At 37.2% G+C, this 19,189-nt stretch overlaps 2 protein-coding genes and 2 pseudogenes across 2 annotated transcripts; 2 read left to right on the plus strand and 2 right to left on the minus strand.

Annotated features, from left to right (window-relative positions):
* The first annotated feature begins 3,904 nt into the window (after positions 1-3,904).
* Positions 3,905-4,923, plus strand: LOC143180734 (protein lethal(2)essential for life-like). Its single transcript, XM_076380673.1, has 2 exons — positions 3,905-4,341; positions 4,484-4,923. The coding sequence occupies exons 1-2, from the start codon at positions 4,014-4,016 to the stop codon at positions 4,726-4,728; spliced, it is 573 nt and encodes a 190-aa protein (XP_076236788.1). The 5' UTR covers positions 3,905-4,013; the 3' UTR covers positions 4,729-4,923.
* Positions 4,924-6,042: 1,119 nt separating this feature from the next.
* Positions 6,043-7,072, minus strand: LOC143180732 (protein lethal(2)essential for life pseudogene; annotated as a pseudogene).
* Positions 7,073-8,574: 1,502 nt separating this feature from the next.
* Positions 8,575-9,707, plus strand: LOC143180729 (protein lethal(2)essential for life pseudogene; annotated as a pseudogene).
* A 274-nt stretch (positions 9,708-9,981) lies between these two features.
* On the minus strand, positions 9,982-11,364 carry Crim (QVR superfamily protein crim). The gene is made up of 3 exons (XM_076380675.1): positions 11,197-11,364; positions 10,982-11,116; positions 9,982-10,874 (listed from the first exon to the last, which is right to left on the minus strand). The coding sequence occupies exons 1-3, from the start codon at positions 11,246-11,248 to the stop codon at positions 10,594-10,596; spliced, it is 468 nt and encodes a 155-aa protein (XP_076236790.1). The 5' UTR covers positions 11,249-11,364; the 3' UTR covers positions 9,982-10,593.
* Positions 11,365-19,189: the final 7,825 nt, after the last annotated feature.

The raw sequence follows: 19,189 nt of genomic DNA on the forward strand, positions 1-19,189 counted from the left end.
CAAACGCTATTTATGTGGGCCGAGTTTCAATGTAGTGGAACGTTGTCTATATCGTATAGTTTCGAGAAGCTACCGGACTGAGAGCGAGAAGATGTCATCGATGTGTCTTTCTTCGTCGTTTTTAATACTGATATCGTCATTTTTAGGACGAATAATTAATGCTCTTCTCTTTTTACAGGGTATCTGATAATTTCAGTGCGATTGCGAAGTTACGACGTATTTTCGTTCCAACGTTTCCCGTACGATAGGTCGGGATACGACGCGAAACGAAGGTTGTAGAACCTTCGTTTCTCTCACGATGAAAGACTTTTACGTACTTTATCCTAAATTTGACTTGTTCCTTCAACTTTTTTCGTTTCCCTTTTTAAGTACGTTGTGTGTGAATTTAATATCGCTTTTTATTATCGTCATTTCTTTAGGTCAAAGTATGTTTTTAAATTTTTTGAATGTTTCTTCGATTTTTTAAATTAGTGGATTTTATTCTATATTTAGTAAGTGTATCGAGCACCGGATTTGACACTCGAATCAATATTTTTTCAACGGTCTGTCGACAAACGCCACAAATGACGCAACTCGGTGACTGTTTCGAGAAATTACTATTCGAATTCTCGAATTGGTTCTCTTAGCGGTACCTCTTTAAAATCGATGCAATTCACGATGGCAATGTTCTCTAACGTTTTTTTTTTATTTCAAAACTTGGTGACGACTTTATAAAGGAACTTTTTCCTGTACAATCAATTTATATTTAAATACATACTTTTATATTCAATTTATATTTAAATATGTACTTTTTTTACTGAAAACTAATATCATATAGCATTGTCTAATATAATTTTTTGCAATATTTGTGAAACTTTCAATTTTTTTACATCATAGATAAAATATTCTACACTGTATTTCTTTTGAGAAATTCGAAAATTCTGGAACGTGACTGGGACACGTTGAATCAACAAATGAGTTATCTGAGAGCTACGCACAGTTGATTCATCATTGTATACGGATGTTATAATATGCGTATTAATCACTGATAGTGTATGAATTTTTTCGCATCTTTTAACACCTATCGTGCAAGTTTGTATCTACTTGTTTGTTAACATAATTTAATTAATTATTAAGATAATTAATACTTTAATGACATTAAAATAAAATAAAAATTTCCCTTATTATGTCTATACCTTTTACTATGGCACCAAATGCATGATAAGTTATTTTCTTCGTATACCATCTGCGAATATATTTCTGTGCTGATAGACGTGGTAAATATGGAGCTTATCTTAGGTTACTTAAAACGAGGTGACAGATATCGGGAGGTGTGCTTCATAATAAAAAACAAGTTGATATAACACATGCTGTGTAATAAAATCAATCCTATGCCTTACACATAAACATTTGATACACATCTGTACTTTTTATTGTTTTTACAGACATTTGTATTACACCTGTCTTAAAAATTTCAACAGTAACTAAAACTTTTAATTAATAAATTATTAATATAATATATAAATACATTTGTGTAATCGCGCATTTGAGTAAAAAATATTTTAATATGTACTCTTCGATACATAATCTACTTTTTGACAAAAATATTCACTCTTTTCGCAACTATGTTAAAAAAAACTTGAACTCCGTAATATCAAACGACCTACAGTATTTATTAAAGATAGTGTAAATAACATTTAATAAATCTGTTTTTGGATGAATGCATATTCGTATTTGAATATCTAAAACAATCCTTCAAATTGTACGACTTGCATTCGTTTCTCATCTCTCTTTTCGTAAACATACCTCCATACACGCTGCTACTACGTCGCAGATACGACATCGTCCCGAGAATGAGCCTTGAAGAAATATATCGACTAACGCCGAAATGCGTCGTAACCTTGCCACAACCTCTGTTCCAGACCGTAGGATCGTCGGTATTGTGACGTAACTAAATAGACTACAACCCGAAATTCAGGATCACAGCAAGTGACAGACGTTTGTAATCGCATCGGTTCCTTTTTTTACTATATTCTTGAGTAATCGGTGTTTTTAGCTGCATATCCACGTACTTATTCATCGTTGTTCGCATTAACTACCTGTTTCTGATTTTTCAATGAATCACGAATTCTTATATTTTTGTCATTCTGAAACTGATTAAATTAGGGATTTGACATTCAGATCGTGCATTAAAAGTCAGAATGCTCCGTAAAATTAACTTTAAAATTAAATTTTATAGTTGGTAGAATAATGTCAGGCATTTGGTGCATTTAAGTTCAATTATGCGAATTTCTTTGCTACAAGCAAGCAATTTTCTTCTGTATTGATTTTGAGCCTACGTGACGAACATAACGCACGCAATTTCGGCTCGTGGCCAGTAGAGGAGAGAAATCAGTCACCACCTTTTTGGTACAGCAAAACAAGAAGAAAAGAAAGAGAGAAAGAGGTGCACAATTTTTATTCTTAACGGATTCGTCTAATCTGACGCACACGTTCCTATTCTACTGCAGACAGACGGCAGAAAACAGAAATTCTTCGAATTATTCAAAAACGTACGTATAAACGGAAATTAACTTTAAAACGATAAACGTTGGAGAAATATTATTTCCCTCTTCAAAAATTAAAACTTTAATATTGCTACTAATAAACTATTTTTATAATTCTAATATTTTGCAGAAGTCTTATTTCTATAAATCTATGCCCATAAGAATGGAAAAATATATTTAATTAAATAGATATAATGTTAATATATTTCTTTATCTTATTAGACAGCTAACTGAGGTACAGTAAGTTGTGCTTCTTGCAGCTAAAAATATACAACAGTAAATTGTATTCATGTTTGTGTATTTACAAATTAAGTGGCTTAAATGATGATCTAAATTGTAGGACAAGTTGAATGTCAAGGTTCTTTTTCGGGATAACGGACAACCGTTGAAGATTAAACCAGTCTCGTCTTTAAGAAAGTATGCGCAATCGTCGTGTAATAGTGTGAGAGGTCAGTGTCTTCGCTACGCGCAGCCACGTCAATACATCTCGTAGTTCAGCATCAACGTATTTTCAACGTTTCAATCTACAAAATACAATAAAAATGATTAGAATAAACAAAAAGTGTTTATATCTAAATGAAGCATAGTAAATGCCAAAAGAAACGTAGTATTATAAACGAATAACGATTTTATTACAACTTCCAGATAAACTCTATCATTAATAACACTAGAAGTTGAATATAAAATGACTGGAATATTATAAATAAATTTATAGTAATACCGTCTTAGGAATTTGGAAAATATATAATGTAGATAAACTAAACCACTTCGTGTTTAGTATTTAACATAATATAGATAGCTTAATCTCTGAATAAAATTACTCAGACTTTATAATAATGTATAGATACACATACAGATAGATATTGATTCAATCATTCAAGGAATATTATTATTTTTACATACAATAAATATAGCTCGATACTTTATTTAGTGAAACTAAATGCTAGTAACAATTTTAACGTCTGTCTGATGCAATATTATCGATTCTTGACTAGCAATGAAGTAGACGCAATACACTTAAAACTGTTTGCAAGGTAATAATCAATTTTGTTTCCAGAATTGAGAGAAAATCCTATTTTCTGTGATGTATTTATAATTGTGTTTAAATTTTGCTTGTCTCCTATAAATTACAATGTATACATGCATAACTGAACCAATATGTCCTCAAAGTATTTTCCATATAAATCAATATAAATCAAACGTACAGAATTTTACATAACAGTTACAATTTTCTTCCTTATTATATGATTAGCATAATAGAAAACAATGTTATTCGAGAAAATCAAAGACAATTCTAGAATTTTCGTGAAAATTCTCGATTGTCACTCTTTCGGCGCGGCTAAGTTTCCATGGGTATATATAGAACCCCAACGCAAGCGCGCGCGTCAGTAGGAAGCAGACAAGCCTCGAGTATACGTCGTTATTGCGTCGTTAACAACGAAAGATTTTTTAAACGACTGTTGAAGAAAAAAAACCAAAACATTAAAAATGAGATCGAGAATGTCAATAGTTCCAAAATTGTTCTCTCATTGGTGGGAGACATTAGATCATCCGCATCGGTTGTTCGATCAACGTTTCGGCAGAGCGTTGCGACCAGATCAATTATTCCCATCATCAATCTTTGAAAGATCACCATTTAGACAGTGTCCATACAGTTATTATAGACCTTTGATGGAATGGATGAAGGAAGAGGAAGAAAGTGGATGGTCTATGGTGAAAGATGACAAAGACAAGTTTCACGTGGTGCTCGACGTACAACAGTTCAAACCGGAAGAAGTAAACGTAAAAGTGGCGGATAACTACATTGTTGTCGAAGGTAATTATATCTTTTTAATAGAAAATAATAAACAGAATCAATGTGCAACTATAATTCTTTTTTGTGACGTTATAGAAATCATTACGTGTTTTAAATATCCCTATTTTAATATTTCGTTAACAAATTATAATTATTTTTGCAGGCAAACACGAGGAAAAGCAAGATGATCACGGTAGTATTTCGAGACATTTTATTAGAAAATATTTAGTACCAGAACAATGCGATCCTGAGAAAACGACGAGTACTATGTCCTCGGATGGCATTTTGACGATAACATCACCAAGGCGACCAGAAGCTATCGAAACCAAACACGAAAAAACTATTAAAATCGAACGTACTGGTAAACCGGCAGAGGACGAACCTCAGAGATTGAAACAAAGCCAGTAGAAACAAATTGAAGTGTTCTTTTGTATATTTCGTACGCGTGTTTAGTATTTTTATCGTTCTCATTATTCTAATGCTATGTTCCTTAAACTATGTAGATATATATTTAAGCATTGTATGTAGGTGATGTAGTTTTATAAAGAAACTTTGTACAACAAAAGTTTTCTGAATAAAATAAGACTTTGTTCTGAAACGTAATATCATCAAAGAATATTTTTTAAAAAACCTTCCCTTTATTTAATGTTGGAACTTTTTATTGTACTCGTTTTATTGTCTCTTTGTAGTAACGTATGTACATCATGTGTAGTAAGGTTAGGAACATAACCGGCTTTCCTGCGACCTACTGCGTGTTACGTTCGTAAAAAATGATCAGTTTTACTATGTAATCTTCTGATAAACAATATATTCAAATAGAAATTCACAGTATAGGAAGTTTATACGAACTTTTTTGAGCCAAAAAATGCATGAGGTTTAGATATGTATATTTATTTTTGTTTATATGAATTATTACATGGATCAAATACAGGATGATGTATTGTATGTTACGTAATATCAATAAAAATTATCATTTATTCGAATTATATATTAAATATCTTATTAGATATCTACAAAATTGTAGTAAAGTTTGTAAAAATATATGTAAATTTTACAGATCAAATAGGATATGTTCTATGTAAGTGCGGAGAAACCTTGAAAGTACTCTGCGTGATAATCCAACATTTGCAGCGAAATAATGCAATTGATTGTAATCTATATTGTATTTCTTGGAAATGATCAACATCAAAATTATAGATAATTGTAGATTAGGATCCACAGGCATAAGCAATTTTACGATTTCACGCATAAAAAAAAATTGCGATTCAATGCTGCAAATACTAAATACGTGAAGAAAACTCCAGTGTAATATCCTATAAATACTATACCATACATTAATGAAAACCGTAAATATGATTCTATAGTATAATAAATGATATATGACAAAATTTAAATCACTAACTCTCAAAATTTCATTTATCATTAAAAATAATACAGAATTCGAACGCAGAAATTACTACTAATTGTAAGTACGACTACTTTACTTTTATCAGGAATAAAATTTTGGAAAGCTACGAAAGTATAGACCCCATGATAAAATGCAAACTGATAAATAATGCTGTGTCTCTATAGCAACTAAAAGTACCTTCAAATAACGTTATCTCTCTAAGTATTTTATTATACACGTCTTCAGAAAATGAAAACTAAATTAAATGTATTTATTTTATGAACAAGACAAATACTTTTGGATGAGGATAGGACGGATAAAATTCACAGAAGATATTTTAATTACTTATAAATTTATTAATTGCATAAAAAAAATAAGTCTTACATACTGGCAGATAGTGATCATACATATGATTTTACGTATATTCACAACTGTATAAAAATGAACGGTGAATGAAACGAAAATATAATATAATCTGATTTATAAATACAACGTTCCTAAACTCTAAACTCTGATGTGTTGTACCTCATAAGAAAAAATGCTACGATAGGAATCATAATCATAAGTAACGATGGTACAATGATTAATAGTGAATAGGAATATGTATCGAATATAATCGACAGCAACGTTTAATGGCGAAACGTTGTCTTTACTTCTCCTCTTTCTTCTTCTCCTCGGTCTGCTTCTGCTGTTGCTGCTGCTGCTTCGCCGGTTTGTTTTGCTGAATCGCCGGTTTGCCGGTGTGCTCGATCTTGATTACCCTCTCGTTCTCCAGCTTCGGTTGGTCCTTCCTCGGTGCGGTAATGGTGAGTACACCATCAGAGGACAGCTTCGATGCGACCTGCTCGATATCGCACTGCTGCGGGATCAGGTATTTCCTGACGAACTGCCGTGAAATCCAGCCATGTTCGTCACGTTTCTCCTCGTGCTTCGCCGTGACGGTGACGTATCTGTCGACGACTTTAACGTCGATCTCGCTGGGCTCGAATTGCTGAACATCGAGCACCACCTGGAACTTATCTTTGTCTGCCTGCACGGTGGAAGAGCCTCCTTCGGGTGAGCGCAGCAATTCAGCCCATGGTCTGTGGTACGTCTTTCTTCGTGGTTGCAGGTAGAGCTCCAGCCGGCTTGGCGACAGCAATTGATCAGGGTACAAGCCCAATCCGAAGTTTTGGTCCAGAAGTCGGTGTGGGCGATCCAAGTCTTCCCACCAGTCGGAGAACAGCAATGGTACCAGAGACATTTTTACGATTGTTTAACTTGATAAATATACCAAGAGTATATCACGATATTTCGACTAGTATGAATGCGGTGAAGATTCGCTTCTGTCTGCGATGTTCACTGTTCGGTTGCTAAATGAATACTGAGAGCTAACTCGCTCGTCGCTGTTTTTATAGACGCGTTTGCGCAGGCCTCGACGTATCCCGAAGCTTCGAGATTCGAGCGGATATTGAGTGAGCGGCGAATTATACGGGGATATGTACATACGTATGTAATGTTTTTATGGGGTTTGTACGACCTACAGAAGCCAACCCTTTGCCTAACCTTTTACTTATGTAGGTAATGGAGAAAAATAAACACGGTGTATTTAAACGAAACTGTGTTCATGTCTGTATGATTTTATTTTGCTTAAGGTATATATCTTGATTTTGTTCTATGTAATTGTTTCATTTTTTTGTTCCATGTAATTTTTAAATTGTGTTGAGAATTTATCATTGTTCGATACGTTATTGCTATGGGTCATGGGATTATGGTAGCTTGATTTATAAAAATTCTAGTATTTCTTAATAATATCTGTATGACTAGTTAAATTTAATTGTAGTACTAAAATTGAATACTATACATAGATTACATTTGTACTATTTGAAAAAGTCCGAAATTCTTGAATGTCAATATATTATGAACTCAATTGTTTAAAATTTCAACCAAAATCGTCGTTAATGAGAAGTTCCAGTAAATTCCATCCAGATAACTTTTCTGCGCGAAAAGTACTGTTTCACTTAATTTGATTTAAAGTTATTTAAAGCTTCGAAGTCATTTATAATTGTGTTAATTATAATATGTTCTTTATAGTATTGATCAATTTTTCATTTATTTCTATTACACACATATACTTTATCATTTATCATATAATATAATTCAAACTTAAATTTGACTATTGATTCAATATTTCTGTTAGTACTTTTATGAATATGACGGAACGTTGGAATTCCGTAAATTGAGTTACTGAAACACTGGAATTGAATTTTGTTAAGTGAGTGCGCAATGGAGGGGCATTCGTCACGCTTGCTTTTGGTATGTAAAATTATTGTTAATTTTAAGATAAAATGGCCAGATTTATAATAAATTATCAATTAGTTGAACAATTAAGTTACGATGTTCAATTTGTGCAAATAATTAAGTGAAACTTTGTCTTAAAAGTAATTATTTATGCAAATACTTTTTGGACACTTTCGGGGTACAAAAATGGCGCGTTTATCATTCGAAGCCAACGATTTTTTTCTATACTTTAAGAGTCGTATACCAAATTAACTGATATTTCGTAATGATTTAATATACATATAAAGTACACGAATATTCGAAATTGCATATCTTGTTCAGACATGTTTTCGTACATTCGCGCGTTTCAACCATTTTATTACCGGAACGAATTACGGTAGCATTTTTTATAATCGTTTATATATATTTAAAATTTCAATTAAACATCATTCATTTCTAGTTATTATGTTTATTAGAATGTCTATATTCTCTTCTTAATTTTTCTGGAAATCGAGACTTCCGGAAATTTCTCGATTAATATTGCCCCCACTACGCTGTCGAGACGTAGCAAATATATATTCGCGTGTGGCAGCCATTACCAACAGATCGAGTGCATTCTATGACGTTAACGTACGCCAGTGCAAGTTTTGCGCATTTCAATTTTGCCTACTGAAATAGTGCATTATCTGACAATTTAAGTTCCAAACGGACAATATCAAACGTTTGAAGCAAGAAAGCGAATTATCAAAGCTTTCAATAACTATATTTTGACGCCAAGAGTTAAAGAGAAGAGCAGCAAAATGTCTCTGTTACCAATGTTATTCTCAAGCTGGTGGGAAGATTTGGAGAGACCTCATCGTCTCTTTGATCAACATTTTGGATTGCCTTTAAGCCCTGAAGACTTGCCCACTTCAGCTTTGGCCCCTTACGACTCAGAAATCCTAGTGCTGAGACCTCGACGTCGTGGTCTCCAAAGGTATCAGCCCTACGAAAGAAGCTTGGAGCGCAAGTCCACTGGAATATCTACAGTTCAAGCCGATAAGAACAAGTTCCAAGTAACGTTGGATGTTCAACAGTTTACTCCAGAAGAGGTGACAGTTAAAGTCGTTGGAAAGAATGTAATTGTGGAAGGTAAACATGAAGAGCGACAGGATGAGCATGGCTTTATCTCCAGACAATTTGTACGGAAATATCTTGTACCTGAGCAATGTAACATTGATGAACTCAAATCGAGCCTGTCTTCTGATGGAGTTTTGACTATTACGGCACCAAGGAAGGAACCTGAATCAAAACAAAAGAATGAAAGAATTATTCAAATTCAAACTACAGGAAAGCCTGCTATAAGAGAAGATACCAGCGCAGTGGAGAAGCAGAAAGATCAGAATACAGCACAGAAGAATCCACCTCAGAGAGCACAGCAAGAACAGACTGTTAAAGCTGCTTAAGAAGACTGTATTCAAGTTTTTTTTCCAGTATTTTTCCATTTCATTTCACATGTGTATGATTCCTTTAAAAAATTATTTATTTTCATTTAACTCAAAGGTGTTAAAAATTTCATTTGCATTTCAATTTTCATTGTTCTTACAAATCATATTTTAGATAAGTAAAAATGTAATCTTTAGGTTTGAAGATGTATGTCATGAAACAATACATTTGATTGTACTGATGAGTGAGTCAGTTTAATAACTGATTATTAATTTGTCATACAAATTTTTGTAATAAAAAATAGTTCTTTTTATAACCATCTCTACTTCAATCATCCTTCCCAGTAAATCATAAATCATTAACATTTCTCAATATACAATCAAAAAGTTCTTTACTCAGTCACTATTGATGTCATGTCATAGCTATAGTTAATAATTGAGATAGTAGTTTAAAATTGTTTAAGTTCATGATTTATGATCCAAGTGATTAGAATATAAATAAAGAAAATCAACTACATCAATACTTTTAATAAAATTTTTATTAGAATTAGTTGTAACTTGCATTTTATTTAATACTTATACAATATTATATACTTTTTTATCATTTCAATAATGGACGGCAGTTCGATATGTTTAAAATATCAGCAACTCATATGCCAATTGTTTAAAAAAGCTACTATAAACAATACACTATATATATTAGAGTAAATAATGCTATTTTCGTGTATAAAAATAAAATATTTAGACACTTGTGAATAGATCTTTTGGACGGAATGAACACTACAGATAAACATTGCATTACTAAAAGTAGTTCTGACTTGTTCATTTTACCATTTCAATTTTTTCAATAAAATCTCTGAAACATTATTTGCTGTACATGAGTATTATTACTATAGAAGTATTACATTATTAGAACATTTTTGATCAAATCCAGAAATATGTAACAATTAATTTTCTATATCTATTTTGTGTTTTCTGGCATGTCATTTTTATTTACATTATATACAAGTATAGCAAATGTTATGAGCAATAGTGCAATAAAAAAATTAAATTCAAATTTCATTGTTTTATGTATATGCAAATACTGAATCAATTAAACTGAATTTGATTCAATGTTTTCACCTTATATTAATTAAACATTGCATTTGAGTAAATTAAGAATGTAAAAATCTTAAAAATGGTAAAATGACATTTTGTGAACATTTAAACAGCAAATTGCTGTATTGCAATACTTATAAATAATAATATTGTTGAGAGAGCAATAGTAGTACCACTATTGCATCTATGGTCAAAGTAACAGAAACACCATGTTACTTCATCATAATAATCTCTGTGTATATCCAACTGAGGAATAGTGTTATTTACATAATGTCCCAATCGAACATCTTTAGCAGCAGGTCTGCACCCTTCATATCGATCAGCTGGAATGTCTGTTCTAAAGCTACGTACTGAACTTAAACATTCTCGTGTTATAATAGTTTCAGCTGAAAGAGATAGTTACACAATAAATTATAGTATAAGTTACTAGGGCATATTCTATGTATTGCTATAATATTTGATACAGTTGCATAAGTTATTACAAAATTTTTACCTCCTTTCCTTTCAATAATTTTAACACATTTATCATCATATTCTGGACAAGTCTCTCCCCAATACCACAACCAATTTAAAGGTGTGCCACACCCAGGATGATTACTGTTACATCTGTAACAATATAAGCTTTCTCCTAAAAATATAATGAATGTTACAGTAAAATGAATAGTGGATTATAAATCAACCACACCCTGTATGAAATTATTATTGTACCTTTGCTAATGAGTAAACTTAATAAGCAAACAACAAGAACCGATTTAGTCATTCTTAAGTATGAAATTATGTATAATGTTAATTTAAAATCTATTTAACAGCAGTTTAGGCTAATGAACATATTCTTGTAATAGTAATTTCAGTTTAGAACAAAACAGTTGCAACAAGTTTCTCAAGGCACATGTCATGTATGACGCGGAACTAACGCCACTTATTTATTTTGATCCTCGACGAGATATAAAGTAGACCTAACATCATATGGGATTTTGTGTTATATGATCTGCAATACCGACTTCCGAAACATTGATTTCTCGCGCCCTCTACGTACACTAGTGGTGACTTTACGAATCACATAAATCAAACCATAAAAGGCGGTAAAGTTTGTAAATTCACATTCGACCACGTACGAGTTTAGAGAATAGACTGAACAAGCAATACATTCATCTGTCCCATACTTTCGGGGCTCTAAAGCCCCATTACCATCAAACAACCGGTTTCTAAATGTGTTATATCAGCTCAACGATCGATAAGTTTTAGGACCACAATTAGTAAACCTTTACTTTTGCTGTGAAGTGTCTTTATATTTATACCTATTATTTTATATCTATCGACAATTCGCAGCTATTAGCTCGGACAGAACCGATTGCCCAGGTCTCACCACGTGGAGGTTGCTGCGAGTGGAGACCCATAGGGAGATAGATGAAATCAAAGTTCCATCGATCTCCCTTTACAAAAACCTTAAACTAATACGCCAAAGGCATAAATGGAAGTCAAGTTCCATCCACACCTTTAGCTTGGTTCTTATAGTAGAGATGTGCCAAGTAATCATTGAGAAAAGATTGGGGATAGTTAAAGTCTACCGCGTAAGGCAACCATGAAATAGACAATCGGTGGTGCGAGTCCTTCCACCTTGAAGACGGGTACTAGGAGAAGGCGACTGGCACCTCACAGCACAATCAGTTGCCTGATTGAACTGTGGGGTTTCCACCTGCAAGTGTGTCATACCACACACCATTCGGTGTCCACATCGTCTCTCGCTAGTACAAACCCCCAAGGGAAGAAGAACAAGCTCCATCGACCGCCGATTCCACAGTTGGACATTTGCTTCTACTAAGAGAAGCAGATAACCTCCTCACAGAAGGTGAGGAGGAAGTGACCGAGCAAAGAGAGCTAAGATATGACAACTTGGCAGTGTTACAATGACTTTACAATGGAAACTTAGAAGTAGGGTCTTAAAAATATTCTAAGCGACTGCGACTTATATACTAGAAGCGGGGAATCCCTCGGCGGATGCGACGTCTTCATTCACACGAACAATAAAGAGTAAAGACAGAACTTTACGAACCAAAGGTGCTGAATCCCTCGGCGGATGAGCTATCTTCCGTAGTCTTAAGGATAAAATCTTAAGTTATAATCTTAAAGTCTATGGTTTGAACTAGTAAACCAAAGACATGGATGGAAATCAAATTCCATCCATATCTTTAGCTTGGACCTTAAACTAGAGTAGAGCCAAGTAATCATTGAGAAAAGATTGGGAATATTTAAAGTCTACCGCGAAAGGCAACCATGAAATAGACAATCGGTGGTGCGAGTTCTTCCACCTTGAAGACGGGTACTAGGAGAAGGCGACTGGCACCTCACAGCACAATCAGTTGCCTGATTGAACTGTGGGGTTTCCACCTGCAAGTGTGTCATACCACACACCATTCGGTGTCCACATCGTCTCTCGCTAGTACAAACCCCCAAGGGAAGAAGAGCAAGCTCCATCGACCGCCGATTCCACAGTTGGACATTTGCTTCTACTAAGAGAAGCAGATAACCTCCTCACAGAAGGTGAGGAGGAAGTAACCGAGCAAAGAGAGCTAAGAAATGACAACTTGGCAGTGTTACAATGACTTTACAATGCAAACTTAGAAGTAGGGTCTTAAAAATATTCTACGCGATTGCGACTTATAAACTAGTAGCGTTGAATCCCTCGGCGGATGCGACGTCTTCGTTCTTGAATGTTCAAGTTAAGAGTAAAGAGAGAATCAGCGAAGGAAGAGTTTCTAGAGGAATATATCAATGATTGGGGGAGCCTCCCCAAGAATACCCCAACGTTGGCACAGCCATTGGCCCGGACAGAACCGGCCCGGGTCTCACCACAAGGAGGTTGCTGTGCTGGAGACCCATATGGTAATCACAGAAATGAGAAAGGATTGACAGAACAATCCGTACTCTGAATTTAGACAGAAAACAGAATGGAACGAGGTTGGCATTTGGTTGAATACTTCTTCGATGTTCATCTAAACCCTGAAATGTTAAAAACATGAAATGGAATTGAAATCCCTCGGGGGATACGATGTCTTCGTTCGATGAATGATCTTCATGTGATGATAAATATTATTAGTGATGAAATCAACAATAGGTAAATGAATGAAAGTGCCTCTCCAAGAAAAAGAGCAGAACCACAAGTCAAAAGAAATACATAATTCATTAAGGGAGTCTTCCCAAGAATAATAAAGAAACCATAGACGTTCAAGAGAACGAAAAAATTGTTATACACCCCTACCTAAGGACCCTTACATCTAATACAAGATGCACAGCCATTAGCACGGACAGAGCCGTCCCAGGTCTCACCACGAGGAGGTTGCTGTGCTGGAGACCCACAGGGAGATAGATGGAAACAAAGTTCCATCGATCTCCCTTTACAAAAATCTTAAATTAACAAGCCAAAGACATGAATGGAAGCTAGGTTCCATACAAGCCTTTAGCTTGGACCTTAAAGTAGGAAACTGTCGAGCTATCATTAGGAATGGTTTGATTGAATTGGACTCTACAGCTAATGCAACCGTGAAATAGACGAGCGATGGTGTGAGCTCTACCATCTTGAAGGCCGGTAGGTCGGAGTGGCGCACGGCACTACATGATTCAGTCAATTGTCCATTGCTCCCTGCTGCCACATAGGAGCTACCGAAGTAGACCTAATTCCGACAGGCTGGTAAAGAGAATGTGCAAAAGGCGGAAACGTGTAGTTTCCACAGTCGAGTGTGTCTTTCCACACACCCTACTGTGTCCGTCGCGTCACTCCTAGTACAGACCCCCAAGAGGAGAACACACTCCACCGACCGACGATTCCACGGTTGGTCACATGCTTCTACCAAGAGAAGCAGCGGTGACTTCCTCACCAAAGATGAGGAACAAGTATCAAAAAAAGAAGTTAAGAAATGACAACTCGACAATTGTACAGTGCATTTAAACTAGAGAGGCAAAGACATGGATGGAAGCCAAGTTCCATCCACGCCTTTGCATTGGATCTTAAAGTAGAGAAGTGCCAAGTAATCATAGAGTGGAGATTGAGAATATTTAGAGTCTACCGCGTACGGCAACTATGAAATAGACAATCGGTGGTGCGAGTCCTTCCACCTTGAAGGCGGGTACTAGGAGAAGGCGACTGGCACCTCACAGCACAATCAGTTGCCTGATTGAACTGTGGGGTTTCCACCTGCAAGTGTGTCATACCACACACCATTCGGTGTCCACATCGTCTCTCGCTAGTACAAACCCCCAAGGGAAGAAGAGCAAGCTCCATCGACCACCGATTCCACAGTTGGACGTTTGCTTCTACTAAGAGAAGCAGATGACCTCCTCACAGAAGGTGAGGAGGAAGTAACCGAGCAAAGAGAGCTAAGAAATGACAACTTGGCAGTGTTACAATGACTTTACAATGCAAACTTAGAAGTAGGGTCTTAAAAATATTCTACGCGATTGCGACTTATAAACTAGTAGCGTTGAATCCCTCGGCGGATGCGACGTCTTCGTTCTTGAATGTTCAAGTTAAGAGTAAAGAGAGAATCAGCGAAGGAAGAGTTTCTAGAGGAATATATCAATGAGTGGGGGAGCCTCCCCAAGAATACCCCAACGTTGGCACAGCCATTGGCCCGGACAGAACCGGCCCGGGTCTCACCACGAGGAGGTTGCTGTGCTGGAGACCCATATGGAGATCATAACAATGAGAAAGGATTGACAGAACAATCTGTACCTCCAATTAAGGGAGCCTCCTCGAGAACAAGAAAGGAACCACAGATGTTCTAGAGAACGAAGAAAATAATACATACTTCTACCTAACTACTCTTACATCTAATACAAGATACACAGCCATTGGCCCGGACAGAACCGGCCCAGGTCTCACCACGAGGAGGTTGCTGTGCTGGAGACCCACAGGGAGATAGATGGAAACAAAGTTCCATCGATCTCCCTTTACAAAAATCTTAAATTAACAAGCCAAAGACATGAATGGAAGCTAGGTTCCATACAAGCCTTTAGCTTGGACCTTAAAGTAGGAAACTGTCGAGCTATCATTAGGAATGGTTTGATTGAATTGGACTCTACAGCTAATGCAACCGTGAAATAGACGAGCGATGGTGTGAGCACTACCACCTTGAAGGCCGGTAGGTCGGAGAGGCGCACGGCACTACATGATTCAGTCAATTGTCCATTGCTCCCTGCTGCCACATAGGAGCTACCGAAGTAGACCTAATTCCGACAGGCTGGTAAAGAGAATGTGCAAAAGGCGGAAACGTGTAGTTTCCACAGTCGAGTGTGTCTTTCCACACACCCTACTGTGTCCGTCGCGTCACTCCTAGTACAGACCCCCAAGAGGAGAACACACTCCACCGACCGACGATTCCACGGTTGGTCACATGCTTCTACCAAGAGAAGCAGCGGTGACTTCCTCACCAAAGATGAGGAACAAGTATCAAAAAAAGAAGTTAAGAAATGACAACTCGACAATTGTACAGTGCATTTAAACTAGAGAGGCAAAGACATGGATGGAAGCCAAGTTCCATCCACGCCTTTGCATTGGATCTTAAAGTAGAGAAGTGCCAAGTAATCATAGAGTGGAGATTGAGAATATTTAGAGTCTACCGCGTACGGCAACTATGAAATAGACAATCGGTGGTGCGAGTCCTTCCACCTTGAAGGCGGGTACTAGGAGAAGGCGACTGGCACCTCACAGCACAATCAGTTGCCTGATTGAACTGTGGGGTTTCCACCTGCAAGTGTGTCATACCACACACCATTCGGTGTCCACATCGTCTCTCGCTAGTACAAACCCCCAAGGGAAGAAGAGCAAGCTCCATCGACCACCGATTCCACAGTTGGACGTTTGCTTCTACTAAGAGAAGCAGATGACCTCCTCACAGAAGGTGAGGAGGAAGTAACCGAGCAAAGAGAGCTAAGAAATGACAACTTGGCAGTGTTACAATGACTTTACAATGCAAACTTAGAAGTAGGGTCTTAAAAATATTCTACGCGATTGCGACTTATAAACTAGTAGCGTTGAATCCCTCGGCGGATGCGACGTCTTCGTTCTTGAATGTTCAAGTTAAGAGTAAAGAGAGAATCAGCGAAGGAAGAGTTTCTAGAGGAATATATCAATGAGTGGGGGAGCCTCCCCAAGAATACCCCAACGTTGGCACAGCCATTGGCCCGGACAGAACCGGCCCGGGTCTCACCACGAGGAGGTTGCTGTGCTGGAGACCCATATGGAGATCATAACAATGAGAAAGGATTGACAGAACAATCTGTACCTCCAATTAAGGGAGCCTCCTCGAGAACAAGAAAGGAACCACAGATGTTCTAGAGAACGAAGAAAATAATACATACTTCTACCTAACTACTCTTACATCTAATACAAGATACACAGCCATTGGCCCGGACAGAACCGGCCCAGGTCTCACCACGAGGAGGTTGCTGTGCTGGAGACCCACAGGGAGATAGATGGAAACAAAGTTCCATCGATCTCCCTTTACAAAAATCTTAAATTAACAAGCCAAAGACATGAATGGAAGCTAGGTTCCATACAAGCCTTTAGCTTGGACCTTAAAGTAGGAAACTGTCGAGCTATCATTAGGAATGGTTTGATTGAATTGGACTCTACAGCTAATGCAACCGTGAAATAGACGAGCGATGGTGTGAGCTCTACCATCTTGAAGGCCGGTAGGTCGGAGTGGCGCACGGCACTACATGATTCAGTCAATTGTCCATTGCTCCCTGCTGCCACATAGGAGCTACCGAGGTAGACCTAATTCCGACAGGCTGGTAAAGAGAATGTGCAAAAGGCGGAAACGTGTAGTTTCCACAGTCGAGTGTGTCTTTCCACACACCCTACTGTGTCCGTCGCGTCACTCCTAGTACAGACCCCCAAGAGGAGAACACACTCCACCGACCGACGATTCCACGGTTGGTCACATGCTTCTACCAAGAGAAGCAGCGGTGACTTCCTCACCAAAGATGAGGAACAAATTTCAAGAAAAGAAGTTAAGGAATGACAACTCGACAATTGTACAGTAATTTTACGCTAGAGAGGCAAAGACATGGATGGAAGCCAAGTTCCATCCACGCCTTTGCTTTGGATCTTAAAGTAGAGAAGTGCCAAGTAATCATAGAGTGGAGATTGAGAATATTTAGAGTTTATCGCGTAAGGCAACCATGAAATAGACAATCGGTGGTGCGAGTCCTTCCACCTTGAAGGCGGGTACTAGAAGAAGGCGACTGGCACCTCACAGCCCAATCAGTTGCCTGATTGAACTGTGGGGTTTCCACCTGCAAGTGTGTCATACCACACACCATTCGGTGTCCACATCGTCTCTTGCTAGTACAAACCCCCAAGGGAAGAAGAACAGGCTCCATCGACCGCCGATTCCACAGTTGGACATTTGCTTCTACTAAGAGAAGCAGAGGTGCCCTCCTCACAGAAGGTGAGGAGGAAGTAACCGAGCAAAGAGAGTTAAGAAATGACAACTTGGCAGTGTTACAATGACTTTACAATGGAAACTTAGAAGTAGGGACTTAAAAATATTCTAAGCGATTGTGACTTATACACTAGAAGCGGCGAATCCCTCGGCGGATGCGACGTCTTCGCTCTTCAGTCTTCAAGTAAAAAGTGAAGAGAGAACCAGCATGAAGAGTACTATATGAATAATTGGGGGAGCCTCCCCAAGAATACCCCAACGATGGCACAGCCATTGGCCCGGACAGAACCGGCCTGTGTCTCACCGTGAGCAGGTTGCTGTGCTGGAGACGCACAGGGAGATGGAATCAGAGTTCCATCGATCTCCCTGTACAAAAATCTTGAAGTCTAAATCTTAAAAGAGATTTTAAATGAAGTAACGATGGAATCCCTCGGCGGTTGCTATGTCTTCATTTGATGTAGGTATGTTCACCTAAATCCTAGAGAATACTAAAATTACAGGATCGCAAAAGCGATAAATATTAGGATCAGCAATGAGTACTGAACAGCATTTTACAGAATGATAGAGGATCGATCGAATGATCCATAGCCCTCGAAGAGAATGAAAAATTCCATTACAAGAAATAGGAGGAAATATAATTGAATGTCCGATTGAATCGTTTCAGGAATATCGCATAAGTGAGAAGGAATCGACGGAACAATCCGAACCCCGAATCAAGAGAAAACATATTTAAAGAGAAAACAGTATTGAACAACGTTGGCATTTGATTGAACTCTTCTTTTAATACTTTCATTCGATGTTCACCTAAATCCTGAAATGTTAGAAATTAGAAGTGGAAATGATATCCCTCGGGGGATACGATGTCTTCGTTCGATGAATGATCTTCATGTGATGATAATTGTTACTAAATCAACAAGATAATACAGAGACATACAACAGCGAAGAAAGGGAAGAGTAACAGAAGCATATCAGTGATTGTGAAAATAAGAGATGAACCAGAGATCAAGAGACATATATAAATGGTTGAAGGAACCGCAAAAATAAGAGCAAAATCTGAGATCAAGAGAAATACACAAATGATTGAGGGAGCCTCATCAAGAATACCCCATCGATGTGCACAGCCATTAGCCCGGACAGAACCGGCCCAGGTCTCACCACGAGGAGGTTGCTGTGCTGGAGACCCACAGGGAGATAGAGGGAATCAAAGTTCCATCGATCTCCCTTTACAAAAATTTAAAAATTCAAACTTATGACTA

Source organism: Calliopsis andreniformis, chromosome 6 (genome assembly GCF_051401765.1).
Source record: "Calliopsis andreniformis isolate RMS-2024a chromosome 6, iyCalAndr_principal, whole genome shotgun sequence".
Classification (NCBI taxonomy): Eukaryota; Metazoa; Arthropoda; class Insecta; order Hymenoptera; family Andrenidae; genus Calliopsis; species Calliopsis andreniformis.

What these genes read in the sequence shown, in the direction of transcription:
- LOC143180734 (XM_076380673.1), top strand. Translation starts at nt 4,014, where the DNA reads ATGAGATCGAGAATGTCAATAGTTCCAAAATTGTTCTCTCATTGGTGG. An exon ending in TAACTACATTGTTGTCGAAG is followed by an intron (nt 4,342 to 4,483) that starts GTAATTATATCT and finishes TTATTTTTGCAG; the next exon opens with GCAAACACGAGGAAAAGCAA.
- Crim (XM_076380675.1), bottom strand. Translation starts at nt 11,248, where the DNA reads ATGACTAAATCGGTTCTTGTTGTTTGCTTATTAAGTTTACTCATTAGC. An exon ending in AAGTTTACTCATTAGCAAAG is followed by an intron (nt 11,117 to 11,196) that starts GTACAATAATAA and finishes TTATATTTTTAG; the next exon opens with GAGAAAGCTTATATTGTTAC. An exon ending in AATTATTGAAAGGAAAGGAG is followed by an intron (nt 10,875 to 10,981) that starts GTAAAAATTTTG and finishes TATCTCTTTCAG; the next exon opens with CTGAAACTATTATAACACGA.